The 20725-nt window shown below is 34.1% G+C and overlaps 1 protein-coding gene across 2 annotated transcripts; it reads right to left on the reverse strand.

Annotated features, from left to right (window-relative positions):
- Positions 1-436: 436 nt before the first annotated feature.
- Positions 437-10990, reverse strand: LOC116592366 (NKG2-D type II integral membrane protein-like). Of its 2 annotated transcripts, none has more exons than XM_032345604.1 (8): positions 10846-10990; positions 10346-10483; positions 8431-8502; positions 7240-7359; positions 6096-6167; positions 5773-5924; positions 3944-4050; positions 437-805 (listed from the first exon to the last, which is right to left on the reverse strand). In XM_032345604.1, exons 1-8 carry the CDS (start codon positions 10877-10879, stop codon positions 685-687), a joined length of 816 nt encoding a protein of 271 aa, XP_032201495.1. In that variant the 5' UTR covers positions 10880-10990; the 3' UTR covers positions 437-684. The 2 variants fall into 2 exon arrangements, with proteins under 2 accessions (XP_032201495.1, XP_032201494.1); XM_032345603.1 differs by having other exon boundaries at positions 8431-8529.
- Between the last annotated feature and the right edge of the window lie 9735 nt (positions 10991-20725).

A 20725-nucleotide genomic window follows, 5' to 3' on the forward strand; every position in this document is an offset into this window, starting at 1 on the left:
TGTTACTGTTGATAATCCTGTACTTTTTTACATTCTTGTATGTTATATGTTAAATCATTTACTTTTATTTCCCAATGTATTTGTTCTAAAGACTAATTTCCATAGGGTCATAACTATAAATGAATAGACTTTAAAATATAAAAGAGGTCTAGGGGCACCTGGGTTGCTCAGTGGGTTAAGCCACTGCCTTCAGCTCAGGTCAAGATCTCAGGGTCCTGGGATTGAGCTCCGCATCGGGCTCTCTGCTCACCAGGGAACTGCTTCCCCCTCTCTCTCTCTCTTTCTGCCTGCCTCTGCCTACTTAGGATCTCTCTCTGTGTCAAATAAATAAATAAAATCTTTAAAATAAAAAAAAAAGAAAGAAAAAAAAATATATATATATATAAAAGAGGACCAGAAAGATTAAGTAGTCATAATAAGTGATATGTTTATTGGTTCATTTATATAATTCTCACAGAATCAATCTGTATTACTTAGAGATTTCTGCTACAACTTAAGATCTTAGAGATTTCTGCTACAACTTAAGATCTTGCCTTCTATCACAAAGTCATTTATCATTTTCTGCCATGAAAAAAAAAGTTACAAATAACATGAAAAAACAATAAAATAAAGATCGGCAGATCTTGAGTCTGTAATATTATTGAGGTGTGAGCTTCATAACTTTTAACTTTCTTCTTCTGATTTTTAGAGGACACTCTTCTCACACAAGCATGAAGAGTACTTAGTGCAGTTATCAGTACCAACAGCGTGTGAATTTACATACACACATTTTCCCTGGAAATCCAGACTTGGCTCTGGCAAACCCCTGAGAAATTAAAAAACACGAGTCATTGGCCATACTCACCATGTTCATACTAAATGATATTATTTAAAAACCACTATGTGAAATTTATTATGCCTAATGCTGTCAAGAACTCAAGGCTGTAAAGACACTCTCCCTCTTTTGCATAAAGAACTCATGCATTTATAGAAGAGGTGAATATATACACAGTAAATAAGTTTCACAAAATGTGGTAATTATTTACAAGTGGGAAAATATACACCAGTATAGAGAGAAAGAGAATGATCTGGCTGGAAAATTATGGCAATAGCATGAAAGGACATATGACCTGGGATATAAAATTATGTTTTAAGTACAGATTGGCATAATAGAAGCCATTCAATTATGCATGCACAGCTGCAGTTGAAGGAGGGATACTTTGCTTATAAAAACATTACATTAGGTACTCAATATTAGTAATGAAATTTAGTATATGCGTACATACACATGTGTGTTTTGGTGTCTGTGTATATCTGTGTCTGTGTAATATGTCAGGACCTTTCCCTGTGCTCTGATGAGTTCTTCAGTTTACAAAGTCATCACTGACATAAATGACATACAGCAGATGCTATCAAATACTCTGGTTGAATTTAGTCCTTGACTAAAGATCTAGAGCATTTTAGGTATTGTCAGTAAAACTACCTTTCATCAACTCTACAGCAAAATTAGTTGTCTAGTATTGCCTGGAAAAAGTAAAGCTTATCTACTCAATTATTAAATGCATAATACATTATTTTTCAAAATGTCAAAGAAATTAGAAAAAATTCTGAACTGCCTAGGAAAAATAAATTGTCAAAATATTTTATACATTCTTCAGTTCATTAATTCCACATATTTATTGAGTATTCTGTGTAGCAAACATTGGACAGGGTTTGAAGCAAGGAATATTCAAGTTACAAAATTCTAATAAATAAAATGATCAACCATGTCATCTAATGTCATCCTGAATCTGATTACTAAAATTTTTTTTTTATTTGACAGAAAGAGGATCACAAGTAGGCAGAGAGGCAGGCAGAGAGAGAGAGAGGAGGAAGCAGGCTCCCCACTGAGCAGAGAGCCCAATATGGGGCTTGATCCCAGGACCCTGAGATCATGACCTGAGCCAAAGTCAGAGGCTTAACCCACTGAGCCACCCAGGCGCCCCTGATTACTAAAATTATTAAGAAATCTTTTTATTGTCATAATGTTTATGACATTCTTCCTTCCCTAGAAGATTGATGAAACTTACTGTGATTGTGGGAATGTGATTACCCTATATGAAGAGATAGACCATGATCACATAAGAAACCTAATAAAGGGGTACCTAGGTGGCTTAGTTGGTTGAGTGTCTGCCTTTGGCTCTGGTCATGATCCCAGGGTCCCAGGATCGAACCCCATGTCAGGCTTCCTGCTAAGGACACTGCTTCTGTCTCCCCCACTGCCCATCCCATTCATGCTGCCTCTCTCATTCTCTCACTTTCTCCCAAAATAAATAAATAAAATCTTTTTAAAAAGGGAAAACATATAATGATACCAAAACCTCCATTTAAAAAACACTGTATACTTAAACGAATTTTGAGATGGAAATATTAAATCCCTTTATCTTTTATAATCGTTAATTTGAAAATGATATTTCTCCTAAGACAAATTTATTTGGGCAATTATAGTGAAAATACGCCAAAGATATATCTTGCCTTTCTCTATAATTTAAAATGAAAGGATGTGATTTCAAAGCCAATATGATATTTCATTTGGCAAAGGAAGAAGAAGAAAATTCATTATTAAAACCAGAAAAAGTAATAAATAAAATTATCAACCATGGAAATAAGCAGACTCAGAATTTAACACAATGGTATAGGTTAAGTCCAGAAAAATATTCAAGGTTGTTCACATGTTGAAATATTTACACAAACCATGAAATATTTAAATGACATATGAAATGAGTTAGGTTATTTAAATATTAAAATTTTAATATATGATAAATATGACATTAAATTCAGTGATTAAAAATAATCATTTAAACAGTATTCTAACAATTGACTCCCTAATTGAAATATACATTTTGGGGATAGACAAAATTATAACTAACGTGAATACACATGTACATGCTTCAACTTTCCCCATCTTATGTCAAAACAAACTTTAAATGTGTAAAGACAATCTCAGTATACCTGAACGTTAACTCTTTGCTCACTTAATAAAAGCAAATAAACTTAAACAGCAAATCACTAAAGGAAAAAACTGGTAAGAATGTCTGAAAGAGTGTTTAGAAACTTAATATATAAGAAGCTATAGCAAAAAATAAAAAAGTAAATAAGATAAAATGGTCAAAAACATTATTATAGGTTATAGGAAAAATCATTTCACTAAACATCAGAAGAATATAACCTTAAAGAACAAAATAAAAATAATCAGCTATCAAAATTATCAAAACTTTGAAATTCTAAGTTTGTCACACAGTGATGAAACAGATGTATATATAGATAGATAGATAGAGAAACACACACACACACACACACTTGCCGTAATTGTCTAATGCAATGTTTCTGGATCACAGTTGACCAATATGTACTTAAAATCATAAAAAGAACACAAACTCTGTAGCCAAAGAGTGAAATTTTATACTTCTAAGAACAACAAAGATGTCCCAAAGTTTATATATAATCATATTCTTCTTCATATTACATTTCTTTCTTTTTTTTAAGATTTTATATTTTTGTCAGAGAGAGAGAGAGAATAAGAGAGCGAGCACACACAGGGAGAACAGCAGGCAGAGGCCGAAGCAGGTTCCCCGCTGAGCAAGGAGCCGCATGTAGGACTAGATCCCAGGACCGTGGGATCATGACTTGACCTGAAGGCAGATGCTTAACCAGCTGAGTCACCCAGGCATCCCCACATTCCATTTCTTATCTAAAATTGTAATTAATCAGATCATCTAATAATAGAAGCATATTTACATTAATTTTAAAAATCTGAATAACTTTATGATTTATAAAATTGCTGACAGTATAATATGAAATAACAGAAGCAAAAAATAAAAATGTCCAGATTCTGTCCCAGGTAATCTTCTCTATTTCCTCAAGCTCTTTAAGCAAAAGACATTAGGAAAGGAATAAAGAATTGGGTTATATATTAGAAACTTACAGCTCAGGAGAAGGAGAGGAGCCATCCTCCCACTTCCATTTATTGTCCTCCTCCTTGTAAGACAGGCCAAGCCAAGTATGAGTTACTGTAATTAATTTCATGATATTCTGGATGGAACCAACAGATACAAAAGTATTAATAATAAAAGCACATCAGAGATGAAAATATGTGATTTGTGTCAGGCAAGAAGTAAAGAATCATAAAAATAAAAATACTGCAGTCTATATATGTCCAGTCCACTAATAAAGGAAACATCAAAAAGTTACTTAGTTCTGTAGTGTCTGTGCTTTTCTCAAACCAGGAATAAATATGAAGAAAAAGAAAAGATAGCTAATAGAAAACTGTATAATCAGCAGGACATTGCACACTAAAAATAATATTTTAACTCATTTTAGCACTTATTAAACTCTGTGACTATTCGTCTAGATTAAAATATATCATTGAACAAAAATGAGAAAACTCCCAATTTGGTGGGATTGGGTCCAGATAGAAGTAAACATCATATACACAAATGATATGTAAGAAGGTGACAAATTCTATGAAAGAAATTAGAGCAAGGAATCACAATGTGGTATCACCTCACACTGGTGAGAATGGCTAAAATCAACACTTGTTGGTAAGGATGTGGAGAAAACGAACCACCGTTTTGCACTGTTGGTGGGAATCCAATTGTGCATCCCCTGTGGAAACCAGTATGGAGGTTCCTCAAAAAATGTAAAAAATAGAACTACCCTATGACCCAGTGACTGCATGACTGGGTATTTACCTAAAGAATACTAAAACATTAATTTGAAAAAATATATGTATCCCTATTTCTATTGCCGCATTATTTACAATAGCCAAGATATGGGAGCGGCCCAAGGTGTCCATCAGTAGATAAATGGATAAAGAAGATGTGGCATACATATCTCCAATGGAATTTTACTCAGCCATAAAAAGAATAAAATCTAGTCATTTGCAACATGAACGGAGCTACAGGGTATAATGCTTAATAAAATACACCAGTCAGAGAAAGACAAATACCATATGATTTCACACATATGTGGAAGTTAAGAAACAAAACAAATGAACAAAGAGAAAAAAAGAGACAAACCAAAAACCTACTCTTAACTATGGAGAACAAACTGTTGGTTACCACTGTGGAGGGGAGGGATGAGTCAATTCGATGGTAAGGATTAAATATTACTCTTATCAAAACATAATGATGTCATTATTTCTGTCACTGAATTAAATAGAATAAGTTAATTTTGAGAAAAAAAGGTGCACTTATGATGTACACTGAGCAATATATAGAATTGTTGAATCACTGTGTCATACACCTGAAACTACTATAGCACTGTATATTAATTATACTGCAACTAAAATAATAAAAGAAATTAAAGATCAGGCAAGGAAAAGAATAAAAATTAGAGCAGGGTCAGAAGGACTAGGCGTACAAAGGAAGGCATCTGTGGAGGGGTAGAAGAAAAGGTGAGCACTGATGCACAAGTTGCAGTTTTAAGTGGGGGTTGTCAGGGTGGGTCTCATTGAGAAGATGGAAACAGAATGAATGCATACTTGAAGAAGGTGAAGTAGTTAGTCATGGTTATAGGAGAGAAGAACATTACATGCAGAGGGAACAGCAGATGCAAGGTTTCTACAGGAAAAGTATGCCTGGTATGTTGGGAAAGAAAAGGTGTTCTGAAGTGGAGCATACCAGGAAAAGATGAGTGAAAAACAAAGCATGGGTATTGCTTTCTCTGGTTTTAGAGGTGCAGGTGAACAGTTACTTTAACTGGTACCTATTACATATTCATATCTCAGAATCAAAGAATAAAATACAATCTCACCTCCAATCTACCCCCTTCTGTCTTAAAAAATGTAGCATTCAAAGAGACACACAGATCAGAACAGTTTAACCAAGAAACCATTTCCATGGTTTGATGGTAACAGTGGTCTTTGTACTGAACCCAGTGCTTCAGAAGATGTCCACACTCGACTCCTAGGAAAGAAGATAATTATAGCTCAGAGTCCACAGACCCTCAAAGCCCACAAACAAAGCCTTATTTCTTCAGACCTTTCCCTTTTAAGATATATAAAATTGTTATTAAGAATTATTATTTTTAAAAAAAGAATTACCTACTCAGAATTTTTTCGATTTCTCCCAAATTACCTTGTTTTTCCTTTAGTTTGTGTAAAGCCTCAATGAGATAATCCTTCTGGCTCTGGAGCCACTCTAGGGTTTCTGCATAGAACAGTAAGACTTAATAGATGAAAATACACATTATATGACATTATTTTTTTTACTATCTTAAGGGTCATAATAATGAAATTCTCAAGTGGCAAATACACAAATAATTCTGGTTTAGTTCCCTTCTCTTCTGAATTAGTTTCATCTCTAGCTGAAATAATTGATTGCTTAGAAACCAGCCTTTTAAAATGCAGAACATAGTGTTCATAGTCAGCAGTGCTGTATTATAAATTCAAAGTTGCTAAGAGACTAGATCTTAACTGTTCTCAATAAAAAATTGATAAATATGTGACATGATACATGATGGTAGCAATCATACTGCAATATATAAATGCATTAAACCAGCATGCCACACACCTCAAACTTACAAAATGTTACATTGTAAAGCATATCTCAATAAAATAAGAAAAAAGAAGGAAATCTGTCTTTAACAGAACCTATCATGAAAAGATTCTCAAATGATTGATTCAGTTATTCAGTATAGATTTGATACTTTGCAGGAAACAAATATGGTAATACGAAGCTTTTGTAAAATATTTATTTATGGTAAACAGACTATTTTATATTATAATTAATTAGCATAAAAGAAGCTTTATGATGACTCCAGTATTTTAAACTTCTCTCCTTAGGAGACATTTAGAAACTATGAAAATACTACGATTTTTCAGATATTTAAGTTCTCCCATTCCCCATGCTCCCCAAATATCTTACATGTACCTCTGTTTCACACCTAGACACTTTGATTTATTTTCAGTTTATACTATTTCTCCTGAGCCTCCTAAGGGCAGGGATCATGCGGATCACAGCCTGGTGGCTGGCATTTAATGTGCATTGAACAAATGTGAATGAATAAATGAGTGAATAAGCTAATTAAAATAGGAGGCTCTGTCTCAAAATGTGTGACTCAGTTTCAGAGGATGATGGGAAAAAGAAGCAAGAAACTGTCCAAACTGTCATGCTGCTGAGTCAGAGAGCTCCTCTTAAGTTTCGCAATCAGCCATTTCAGGGCTGTAGTAAGAACCAACTTGCGTCCTGTAAAGAGAGTTTTTTCTAGCTCTCACATTACCTTTGTTTCGGTCAAAAACTTTTTGGATCTTTAGAAAATTTTCGGTTTTGTTTTGTAAAGACTCAATCCATTCGTTCAAGATCTTCATCTTGGTTGCTGACGCCTCAACAGTGTGAAAGTCTAAGAACAAGAATTCCCAATATATGTAAGCCACATGCTTAATTATGAAACAGCAGTGTATTCAATTATAAAGAATATATTTTTTTAGTTTCCTACCTACTGAAGGTCTCCATAAATGTTTTCAAAAGTTGCAAAAAGTTATTTGGCCAAATACTCTCTCATTTATCCACTATTATTTCTAAAGTCCACATCTAAATCTAAAATATCACCATGATTTCCTTATGAGTTCGAATACATGTTTCTATTAATAGAAAAATGGTCCAATTCAATTGAAACAGACAACAAAAATGGCAAACATCATCTTGAATAAACCTTTTGGTGTCATGATTTAATGTGTTAATTTAATGTGCAGAATTTCATTCCCTGATCAAAATTATAGTGTTTTCAGTATCAAACTAGTGTTATCAATGAAAGAGGAACATTTACTTTTAAATCACCAGTTGGGAATAATTTTAGTAATGATGAAAACATTCTATTGATCTAATTTAGGCTGCTGGAGATATTGAAAATTCAAACAAATTATAAAAGAAGTTACTTTCTGAGTTCTAAATAAATACGGTTGTAAATTCATTGACCTTATTCCTTCACAAATTGTAATTTTCAAATAGTAATAATAATAATTGTTATTATCAAGATCTCTACAGTAATTGCAATAATATTGCTTCCCTAGAAAAATACTGTAGTTACTGAGAGCTTACAAAGTTAAATTCTTCCATATACTAAAAATGTTGTGATAATTTCATGTCATTTTTTAAAAAGATTTTACTTATTTATTTGAGAGAGAGAGAGAGTTCACAAGTAGGCAGAGCAGCAGGCAGGGTGTGGGGGGAAGCAGGCTCCCTGCTGAGCAGAAAGCCCAATGCAGGGCTCAATCCCAGGACCCTGAGATCATGACCTGAGACGAAAGCAGAGGCTCAACTCACTGAGCCACCCAGGAACACCTAATTTCATGTCATTTTTTTGCCCATTCTTTTTTCAATAGCAACAAAACGTTTACCAAAAGCTATTATCTGAAGATGGTTTAAAGAAACATAATCCGAGAAACGTTTTCCCCTAATTAATCAGACTTACACTGATATCCAAAGAACCCACACAACATCAAGAGCAGCAGGGTGAAGATTCCCACAATCACAGGAACGATTCCTTGCAGAGTAAAGGAAAAAGAGGGAGCTAAGAAACAGACTAAGTGATAATCAGAGATATTGTGGGCTTCTATTGTTTAAAAGATTAACACCATTGTTTTCCACTTGTTATTGCTCTTAAAATATCCCCAAATTTCTAATACTATCCAATGTGTGAATTACTATAAACTTTTAGGCTGAATGCAAAGGGGGAAAAAAAAAACAAAACACTTAAAAGAATGTGCAGAAATGAGTTAGCATAGCGGACCTGACTACCATCCTTTGAAAGGTCTGTTTGTAAGGTCGGCCTTTGGCATCTAGAAACCTATATTTCAAGATGGTTCCCACCACGGTTATTGACAAGAATGGTTCACTATTCCTAAACTGTTTGTCACACTATACAGTTTATGATGAACACCTACTTTCCTTCTGGAAGTCTGGAATTTTGTTACATGTCAGCCAGAGGTTGCCTATATAATCACTCCCAATTAAGATCGTGACCATCAATTCTCTAATGAGTTTCCTGGGAGGGCAACATTTGATACACATTGTCACATCTTACTGGAGGAATTTGTGTGACCCATGGGACTGTACTGGGAAAAGACCCTACTCTCCACCATTCTTCACTCCATGTACATTTTCGCTTTGCTGTCTATGCTTGTATCCTTCCATTGTCATAAATCTTAGCTATAAGTACATGTATCTGTGCGAGTTCTCCCAGTCAATCATCATACCTGAGCATGATCTTAGGGACTTCCACCACAGGTGAAAATTTTACATACAGGTATCAAATATCCTTAAGTACCAGGTATAAAATTTCAGTTCAGATTACTTTATCCTCACTAATATATTCAGATGAGGAAGTACTTAATTATTTTAAATCTCTGTTATTATTAAGATAAAATTCTTTATTTGAACTCACTGACTAGTGGTATATTCTTCTCCTAAAGGATTACTGCAAATCTTATGGAATTTTTTAACTGGATGATATTTGGTTTTAGGTGAAACATCATCTGTAATTTCTTCAGTTTCACCACAATAATATGTTACATTGCAACATTCTGAAACCAAACTTCAGGCCATCATTGTTTATAGTCTTTTCTATAGACTGTAGTGTTAAAAAAAAAAAAAGCATTTGTACTTCTGAAGAATTAGACTTCTGAAATAAGGTGAAATTCTGCCATCAAAGAGAATGGTTATATTAATAACTAATGAACAAATCATTTCTTCAACTTTCCAAATACAGTAATGGTGGTTATCAACCAGAGACAATTTTGTACCTACAGCACATTTGTAAATGTCTGGAGACATTCCTGGTGTCACAACTGAGGGGTAAGTGTTACTGGTGTCTAGTGAGTAGAAGCCACAGATGCTGCTAAACATCCAACAATCACTGAACCACAACAGTTACCTAGCCTAAAATGCCAGAGGTGCTGAAGTTGAGAAATTTTGCTCTACTAATTTTTTTTTTAATAATCAAAAGGAGGCAATCATATAGTAGGGTTCTACCTTTCTTGTCTTTTTACAAATTTGCTGAAATTTAAATCATGATCATGTTTTAAATTTTGAATTTTGATCATGTTTAAGTCTCTCAGTCTCATGTCAGGGAACGTCTAAAGTTGGGCAAATGGCTTTTTTTAATCTTTGAATATTTTCCTTAATGTATGAAATTTTCAAATGTCTTTCTGAGAAAATACACTTTTATTTTGCTTCCATATACATTCTGAAAATTGTTGTATCTCTATATTTTCTCTAAGTTGTAAAATTCCCAAATAGTAACAGAGAAAATTAAAATCAGGTGAAGAAGTACCATAAGATAACAAAGAGAGGACATAAGTGCATAAAATCTGCTATGTATACTGTACCATTTATCCTGGTAGGCTCAGAAACTGGGCTCCATTCATGCTCTGGAGGAGGAGGAAGAGGAGAAGGAGGAGAGGGAGGAAGGTCAGGAGATGGTTCCAAGTCCGCAATAGGTATTGTCTCTGTCTGCTCTGTGGTTTCTTTTAGCATAGAAAATAAATTGAGATTAGAACTTAATTTAAGAGATTCATGACTATTTTAAAAAATTACTGGAAAAACAATTATAGTAGTAGACATTCAAACCACATTTCCATTCAACAGCCCACTCAGCTAAAATTATTTAAATGATTGATTACACTTTAGGTTGAGCCAGGAAACAGATCATTATTTCTGTTAATTTTATTTAAAAGCATCCTTTCAGTATGTCTGAAAAATATTAAAGAAAATATAAGAACTTATGCTCCTGTTATAGTCATAACCAGCAGTAATGATAGACAAAGATAATTAAAATGTTACTTTCATTAAAATGGCATAGGATTTTGAATATAAAAAAAAAAAATACCTGGAGGCAGCTCAGAGTCTGAAGCATTGGACATTATGAAGCCTTCTAGATGACTTCTTTATTCCCGTAGTGAAGAAGAGCCCACAAAGATGCTGGTAGGTGAAGGAAGAGATTCGTTCTCTACTATCCTCCCAGAGTTGATGAAAAGTCCAGACCTACTCTAAGTAGGGCAGCTACTTACAGTTGTATGAGACTAACTTACTTTGGTAAAAACCACAAAGGAAATGTGAAAATAACTGGATATATTTCTAACCATTTTGCAAAAATTTTTTTTAAAATTCCCATTTAATTAAATTATGTAAAATAAGACTTTTAATAACATCTGATTTGTGCAAGTAATAATCTGGAAATAAATTAGGAAAAACCACCATCATAAAAAATTGTAATTGATAGTTCATAGTGAAAATTTTCATGAGAATTGAGTATGTACTGAAGGAAGACATTAAGTGTGTGAATCTAAGGGTCTAGACAACTAGAGGAATAAGAAAAGGAACAATACTGGAAATAACAAATATCTGTTAAAGAGAGATTTAAATGACAACCTATAATAAATGGCTATTGAAGATATAGACCCCACAATAAAATCTGTAGATCTAGATATTGACAGTTTGGCTTAAGGTTTTTCCGTACCACGCCTCTCCACCAACTTTTTTCTTTTTTCAAGTAAAAACAAGTTCTATTTAAAGAAATAAATTTGGGTGACCACCAACAATCTACTGTTCACTACTTACTGGACTCCCATGGCTCAATATTTGTAGTGAGTAGAAGCAGATATTGTACATAAACAAAAATAGACATAAGACTCTTTCTCATCATTGGGGTTATAACCTCAAAGAAACAAATACATATTTAGGTCAGTCTGGTTCAACCCACACAAGATACCTTAGACATAGGCAGTTGTCATGTTTTCCACTCTTCTATATCCAGTTCAGATCAGTCTTACAAGTAAATCCTAAAAATATATTGCATTTTATCTTTTAATATAATGAAATGTAAGGTGGGTTGGCTAAAGCAAATATTATAACATTACTGTTCACTCAAAGATCTCAGTAAATTTAGGGATGGAAAGAGCTGAAATTTAATAAAAACAACCATTCATTGACTTTTTGCCCATCTTGTACTTCATTTTTATTTGTTTATTTTCTGACTTTAAATTTAAAAATCTGGTGCATTGTATTGGTTAAGGATTCAGATAAGTACAAGTGGGAAAAAAGAAAAAGCATTGATTCCCTAATGTTTGAATATCATATGGATATATATAGTATTCCATTCATGTATCCTTTCATTCTATTAGAATGAAATAAATTTCCAACATTAAGATCACTGACTGTGTTCTTGAAAGTTCAACTTCATGCTAATGATCGCATCTCTTATGACTTCTAACTCTGGATCCAAGAACTTTCTTCATATGGTCTCATTCTTCCCCAATCTCATTATTTGTCCCCAGAATGTTTATGCGTTTATTTAAGCCATGTTTGCAATAAACATGCTCACCCTTTAAAAAAATAATAAATAAACTTACTGTACTGTAGCTTTTTGATATGACTAATCATCTCTCCACTTGAGTAGTTATATATCCATGCATTTTAAAGAGAGAACACTTTAAAGAATAAGTCAGAAGAAAAGTTCTACATGTTTTGTTGTTTAGAAGCAAAAACCAAGTTGCAGAGTAGTGGGCACTTGTCCAGCATAAAAAAAGACAAGTGGAAGGGAAATGAGGAGGAACAAGAGAAATAGAAGGAGAAGGGGGGAAAAAAACAAGAAGAAATAATGTGTAAATATATTTATTTAATTCATATGAACATAAAAAATATTTATACCGGTCATCATAGACAAGTGAGACTTTAAGAGGAAAAAATTATTCATATTTGCTCCATTTTAAGCTTCACATTATATACATGTGTTACATTTATCATGTTTTTAAATAAGTTCTGCTTGAGATAGGGAAGTAAAAGAAAAGTCATTTAGCATAAAGAGAAAAGTCATGCTGTGAACAAACTTTATCTTAGAATATACCCATAACAGTATTATATCCAAGGACCAGAAATATCAGGGAAAAAAATGTGTCCATAAAAAAGGAATTGGTTAATTCCCTCCTAATATAATGAAACAATACATACAATATAATCATTTTATTGAAATCTACTTTATGACATAGATGTTCATGTGGAGAAATTGACTGAATGAAAAGACTTTTAGTCAAATTAAAATTAAAAAGACTTTTAGTCAAATCAAAATACCAACAAAATGAAAAGACAAAGCATGCAATGGGAGAAAATATTTATAAATCATAGATCTTATAAGGGACTAATATCCAAAATATATGAAGAATGCATACAACTCAATAACTAAATAATTTAATAAATACACAAATGAGTACATTAGTAAATAAATAAATAACCAATACAACTAAAATATGGACAGAGAAACTAAGTAGATATTTTTCCAAAGAAGATACACAAATGACCAATAGGTACATGAAGAGGTTCTTAACATGACTAATCATTGGGAAAGTGCAGATCAAACCCATAGGAATTCCTCACCCCTAAGAACTGCTATCATCAAAGAGGTAAGAGATTAACAAACTTTAACCAGGGTGTTGAGAAAAGGAACACTTTTGTATTGTTAGTGGGAAGTCAAATTAATGCAACCATTATGGAAAACAATATAGAAGTTCCTCAAAAAATTAGAAATAGAACTACCATATGATCTAGCAATCCCACTTCTGGGTATGTATCCAAAGGAAATGAAAGCATGATCTCAAGGGGTGCCTGCACTCCCATGTATATTGCAGCATTATTAACAATAGCCAAGACATGGAAACAACCTAAGAGTCTGCCAACAAATGAATGGATAAAGATCTGATACACAATACATGCATACAACACAAATATTACTTAGCTGTGAAAAAGAAATCCTGCCATTTACCACAATATGATAGACCTTAAGAGCATTATGTTACATGAAATAAGCCTGACAAAGAGAGAAAAATACTGCATGATATCACTTATATAGAATCAGAAAAAGAAAACCAAACTCATGGAAACAGACAGTAGAAGACTGGTTGCCAAGGGTTGTGGGGTGGAGGAAACAGGGAGAGGTTGGTATAAGAATACAAACTTTCAGCTATAAGATGAATAAGGTCTGAGGAACTCATATGGTAACACTATATTATATAATTGAAATTTGCTAAGACAATAGAACTTAAATGTTTCCACCCCCCCAAAGATGATGTTTCAATAAAGCTGAAAAAAAAATGTGAAACTTAAAATCATACAAAGATAGAAAGGGAATGGAAGTATGAACTTTATTTTTTGTTGTTTTTTTCAGCTTTATTAATATATTTTAACATTTATAAGTTTAAGGTGTACAACATGTTAATTTGATATATTTATACATTGCAAGATGATTCCCACTATGAAGTTAGTTAATACCTCATCCCATCATATAATTATCATTTCTGTTTGATACAAACATTTAAGATCTACTACCTTAGCAACTTTTAAGTATATAATATCTGTACTGTTCTACAGTATCATTAACTGTAATCACCATGTTGTTACTTTAGATTTACAGAATTTATTTCTTAAGACTGGAAGTTTCTATCCTTTGACCAACATCTCTCCATTTCCTCCATTCCACAGCCTTTGGTAGCCACCGTTATGCTTGCCATTTCAATTAGCTTGCCTTTTTTTTTCTTTCTGAGACACCATGCAGCAGTTTTATTTTTTTTCCAAGTTTTTATTTAAATTCAAGTTAGTTAATTTAGTGTAGTATTGGTTTCAGGAGTAGAATTTAGTGATTCATTACTTACAACACCTAGTGCTCATCACAAGAGACCTCTTTAACGCCCATCAGTCATTAGCCAATCCCCCCAACCATCTTCACTCCAGCTACCCTTAGTTTGTTCTCTGTAGTTGAGTCTCAGATGGTTTGCCTCCCTCTCTGTTTTTATCTTATTTATTTTTCCTCCCCTTCCCCTATGTTCATCTGTTTTGCTTCTTAAATTTCACAGGAGTGGAATCTTGTAATTCCACTGACTGACTTTATTTCACTTAACATAATACACTCTAGCTCTATCCATGTTGCTGCAAATGGCAAGATTTCATTCGTTTTGGGTTGAGTAATATTCCATTGTACATATATATGCCACTTCTTATTTATCCATTAATTAGTCAATGGACATCGGGTTCTTTCCATAATTTGACTATTGTTGATAGTGCTGGTATAAACACTGGGGTACATAGTTAGTATTTTTGTGTCCTTTGGATAAATACCTAGTAGCGCAATTGCTGGGTCATAGAGTGGTTCTATTTTTAACTTGGAACATACTAGTGGCTGCACTAGTTTTCAATCCCACCATTGGTATAAGAGGGTTTCTCTACATCTTTGCCAATATCTGTCATTTTCTGAGTTACTAATTTTACCCATTCTGACTGGTGTGAGGGGATATCTCATCATGATTTTGATTTATATTTTTCTTATGATGAGTGTTGAGCAATTTTTCATGTGTCTGTTAGCCATTTGTATGTCCTCTTTGGAGAAATGTCTGTGCACTTCTTGTGTCCGTATCTTAACTGGATTATTTGTGGGGTTTTTTGGGTGTTGAGTTTGATAAATCCCTTATACATTTAGGATACTAACCCTAATATGCCATTCGTAATGGTTGATTGAGAAGTCCTAACAGTTCATTTTTGCTTTTGGTTCCCTTACCTCTAGAGATGTGTCGAGTAAGAAGTTGCTATGCCTGAGGTCAAAGAGGTTGCTACCTGTGTTCTCTTCTAGGATTTTTGTGGTTTCAGGTCTCACCTTTACATATGTCATCCATTTTCAGTTTATTTTTATGTATGGTGTTAGAAAGTGGTCCACTTTTATTCTTCAGCATGTGGCTGTCCAATTTTCCCAACACCATTTGTTGAAGAGACTGTCATTTTTCCATCCAATATTCTCCCCTGCTTTGTTGAAAATTAGTTGACCATATACTTGTGGGTCTATTTCTGGATTCTCTATTCTGTTCCATTTGATCTATGTGCCTGTTTTGGTACCAGTACTTTACTCTCTTGATTATTACAGCTTTGTATTATAACTTGAAGTACAAATTTGTGATCTCTCCTGCTTTGCTTTTTTTTTTTTTCAACATTTAGCTATTTGGGGTCTTTTCTGGTTCCATACAAATTTTAGAATTGGTTGTTCTAGCACTGTGAAAACTTCTGGTAGTATTTTTTTATTAATTTATTTATTTTCGGCATAACAGTATTCATTATTTTTTTCACCACACCCAGTGCTCCATGCAATCCGTGCCCTCTATAATACTCACCACCTGGTACCCCGACTTCCCACCCGCCCCCCCGCCACTTCAAACCCCTAGGGTTGTTTTTCAGAGTCCATAGTCTCTCATGATTCACCTCCCCTTCCAATTTACCCCAGCTCCCTTCTCCTCTCTAACACTGGTAGTATTTTCATAGGGATTGCTTTGAATGTGTAGATTGCTTTGGGTAGTATGGAGATTTTAACAATATCCATTCTTCCGATCCATAAGCTTGAAATGTTTTTCCATTTCTTAGTGTCTTCCTCAATTTCTTTCATAAGTGTTCTCTAGTTTTCAGAGTAAAGATCTTTTAACTCTTTGATTAGGTTTGTTCCTAGGTATCTTATGAGTTTTGGCACAATTGTAAATGGTACTGATTCCCTTGATTTATCTTTCTGCTGCTCATTATTGGTTCATAGAAATGCAACAGATATATGATGATTTTATATCCTGTGACTTTGCTGAATTCATTAGTCCTGTATCATTTCTATATCAATATCAGTTCAAGCAATTTTTTGGTAGGGTCTTCCAGGTTTTCTACATAGGGTATCACATCATCTGTGAAGAGTGTAAGTTTGACTCTTCCTTGACAATTTGGATGCCTTTTATTTCTTTTTGTTGTCTGATTTCTGAGACTAGGACTTCCAGTCTATGTTGAACCACAGTGACAAGAATGAACATCCCTGCTGTGTTCCTGACCTGAAGGAGAAAGCTCTCAATTTTTCCCCACTGAGGATGAAATTAGCTGTGGTTCTTTCATATATGGCATTTATTATGTTGCGGTGTATTCTCCCTATCCTTACATGGTGGAGGGTTTTTATCAAGAAAGAATTATGTATTTTGTCAAATACCTTTTCTGCATCTGCTGAGAAGATCATATAGTTCTTATTTCTTCTTTTATTAATATGATATAAGACATTGATTGATTTGCAGATATGAACCACCTTCATCCCAGGAGCCCAGGAATAAAATCCGCTTGACCATGATGAATAATTCTTTTAATGTACTGTTGGATTTGATTTGCTCTGTATAAAATACAGTTTGAGAATTTTTGTATCCATGTTAATCAGGGATAATGGTCTGTAATTCTTTTTATGGGGATCTCTGTCTGGTTTTAGAATCAAGGTAATACTGTTCTCTTAGAATGAGTTTCAAAATTTTCCTTCTGTTTCTTTTTCTTTCTTTCTTTCTTTCTTTCTTTCTTTCTTTCTTTCTTTTGAACAGTTTCAGAATAGGCATTAACTTTTCTTCAAATATTTGGTAGAATTCCCCTGGGAAGCCATCTGGCCTTGGACACTTGTTTGTTGGGAGAATTTTAATCACAGATTCAATTCTTTGCTGGTTATGGATCTGCTCAAATTTCCTCTTTCTTCCTATTTCAGTTTTGGTAGTTTATATATTTCTGGTAGTTTATCCATTTCTTCCAGCTTGCCCAATTAGTTGGTATATAATATTGTCTTATAATTGTTTGTATTTCCTAGGTATTGGTTGTGATCTCTCCTCTTTGATTCATGATTTTATTTATTTTGGTCCTTTCTCTTTTCTTTCTGATAAATCTAGCAAATGGTTTATCAATTTAGTTAATTCTTTCAAAGAACTAGCTTCTAGTTTCATTGATCTGTTCTATCCTATTTTTTTCTGTATCATTGATTTCTACTCTAATCTTTATTATTTTCCTTCTTCTGCTGCTTTAGGCATTGTTTTGATGTTCTTTTTCCAACTCCTTTTAGGTGTAAGGTATTTGAGACTTTTCTTGCTTCTCTGGGAAGGTCTGTATTGCTATATACTTCCCTCTTTTGCTACCTTTGCTTCATCCCAAATGTTATGGACTATCATGTTTTCATTTTCATTTGCTTCCATGTATTGTTTTTTATTTCTTCTTTAATTTCCTGGTTAACCAATTCATTCCTTAGTAGGATTTTCTATAACCTCCATGTATTTGTGATCTTTCCAAATTTTTTCTTGTGGTTTATTTCAAGTTTCATAGTATTGTGGTCTGAAAATATCTACGGTATGATCTCTGTCTTTTTGTATTTGTTGAAGGTTGATTTGTGACACAGTATGTGTCCTATTCAGGAGAATATTTCACGGGCAGTTGAAAAGAATGTGTATTCTATTGCTTCAGGATGAAATGCTCTAAATATATCTGTTAACTTCTTTTGGTTCAGTGTGTCATTCAAAGCCATTGTTTCCTTGATCTTCTGCTTAGATGATTTTTCCATTACTGTAAGGTGGTTGTTAAAGTCTCCTATTATTTTTATATTATTATCAATAAGTTTCTTTGTGTTTATCATTAGTTGTTTTATGTATTTAGGGTCTCCCAAGTTGAAGGCATAAATATTTACAATTGTTAGATCTTCTTGTTGGAGAAATCTCTTTATCATTGTGTAGTGTCCTTCTTCACCTCATATTATATTCTTTGGTTTAAAATCTAGTTTGTATGATATAAGTGTGACCACTCTGGTTTTCTTTTTATGTCCATTTGCATGATAAATCATTCTCCAACCCCTCAGTTTCAATCTGGAGGTGACATTGGTCAAAATGTGTCTCTTCTAAGCAACATATTGATAGCAATTTTTTTTTCAATCCATTCTGATACTCTGTGTCTTTTGTTTGGAGCATTTAGTCCATTTCCATCCAGAGTAATTATTGAAAGATACGAATTTATTGCCATTGTATTACCTGTAAAGTCACTGTTCTGTGGATTGTCTCTGTTCCTTCCTAGTCCTCGTGGCTTTTGGTCTCTTTCCTGCTCAAAGGGTTTTTAATTTTTCTTGCAGAGCTAGTTTAGTGTTTTTCAAATCCTTTAGTTGTTGCTTATCTTGGAAACTCTTATCTTTCCCATTCTGAATCGTAGTATTGCTGAATGAAATATTCTTGGCTGCATATTTTTCTCATTCAGCTCATTGAATATGTCAAGTCACTACCTCTGGGCCTGCCAAATTTCTCTGGACATGTCTATACTAACAATTTGTGTCTACCCTTGTAGGTTAAGGACATTTTGTTCCTCGCTGCTTTCAGAATTCTCTCTTTATCTTTGTATTTTACAAGTTTCTCTATGATATGCCCTGGTTTTGACCTGTCTTTATTGTTCTGGTACAAGTTTTCTGTGCCTTCTAGACTTGAATACCTGTTTCCTTCCCCAGATTAGGGAAGTTCTCAGCTATAATTTTGTTCAAATAAATCTCCTCCCCTTTTTCTCACTCTTCCTTTTCTGGATCTCCTATGATATGGGTATTATTGTGCTTGGTGGAATCACTGAGTTCCCTATATCTACACTGGTGATCTAATAGTTTTCTTTCCCTCTTCTTTTCAGTTTCTCTATTTTCCATAATTTTATCTTCTAAATCACCTATTCATTCTATTCATTCCTCTACTTCTTCCATCCTCATTGTGATTATATCATCAATTTTGCAACTCATTTGTAATTTTTTTTTTAATTTTAGCCTGACTAGTTATGGGGTTTTTTATCTCAGTAGCAAGGGTTTTTCTGGTGTCTTCTCTGCTTCTTTCAAGCCCAGCTAGTAATCTTATGACTAGTGTTCTAAATTCTTGCTCAGATATATTCTTTTTATCTGTTTTGAGCAAATAGCTGGCTATGATTTCTTTTTGATCTTTCTTTTGAGAAGAATGCCTCTGTTTTGTCATTTGATCCAGGTTTCTGTCTCTGGCAAGATATGAAAGCTTGTTACATTTCCTTTTCCTGAGAGTAATGTTATCTTAGGAGGGGTCCTTCACTATCCAGGGCCTGGTGCTTCAGGAAGTGTTTCTCGTGTTTGCTGTATACTCTCTACTGTTGTGTTTTAAATGCTGTTTCCCACAGGTCTGTCCTCACAGAGATCCTCTTAGTTTGCAGTGAGGAGTGTTTGGAACTTTAACCAGGTGTTCTTTGATTTGTTTATTAAAATAAGCATTAAAAAAAACTGATCCAAAAAAAGAGAAAAGGAAAACAAACAGACAAAAGACTATAAGCCTGATTCCAAAGAAAAAGAAGGAAAAAAAGAAATCTGATCCAAAAAAAAAGAGGGAAAAGGAAATGAGAAATCAATCAAAAAATCATAAGCCTGATTCCAAAGGAAAAAAGAGAGAGAATGAGAGAGAGAGAAAAGCCCTGGTCCTATTTCCACTAGAAGCAAAATTGACAATTTGGAGCTCTGGATGATCTACACTTGGTTTGTGTGGTGGACCTGTGCTGGTCTTCTAGGGGAGAGGCTCACTACACTGGCTCACAGTTAGATCTGCCCTAGTAAAGATGTACTTGCAGAGTGCAGGGGTGTGGGGTTTGGTGTAAGTGGCTCCAGCCTCCACTGGGGGCACTGTGTAGCTCACTGAAGCAGAGGGCTAGGGAGGGGAAATGGCATTGATCTGCTCTCCCCTCCCTAGAGAGGGGAGCTAGGGCCTATCAGTATTTAGGAAGCCCTCACAGAAAAGCAAGCAATCTCCTCTTGTGTCCCAGGCTTTAATCAGATCCCTGCCCACACCCTTGTCTGAGCCCAGGTCTTTGGAATGCATGGTACCAAAGCTCTCTTATGTTTAATCTCTGGGGTGCAGCTGGGATTCAAAACTCCAAAT

Source organism: Mustela erminea, chromosome 6 (genome assembly GCF_009829155.1).
Source record: "Mustela erminea isolate mMusErm1 chromosome 6, mMusErm1.Pri, whole genome shotgun sequence".
Lineage (NCBI taxonomy): Eukaryota > Metazoa > Chordata > Mammalia > Carnivora > Mustelidae > Mustela > Mustela erminea.

Coding starts and splice junctions, on each gene's coding strand:
- LOC116592366 (XM_032345603.1), bottom strand. CDS start 10,879: ATGTCCAATGCTTCAGACTCTGAGCTGCCTCCAG. Junction 10,484..10,845: donor AGACTCTGAGCTGCCTCCAG/GTATTTTTTTTT, acceptor CTATGCTAAAAG/AAACCACAGAGCAGACAGAG. Junction 7,360..8,430: donor TGGGTTCTTTGGATATCAGT/GTAAGTCTGATT, acceptor TCTTGTTCTTAG/ACTTTCACACTGTTGAGGCG.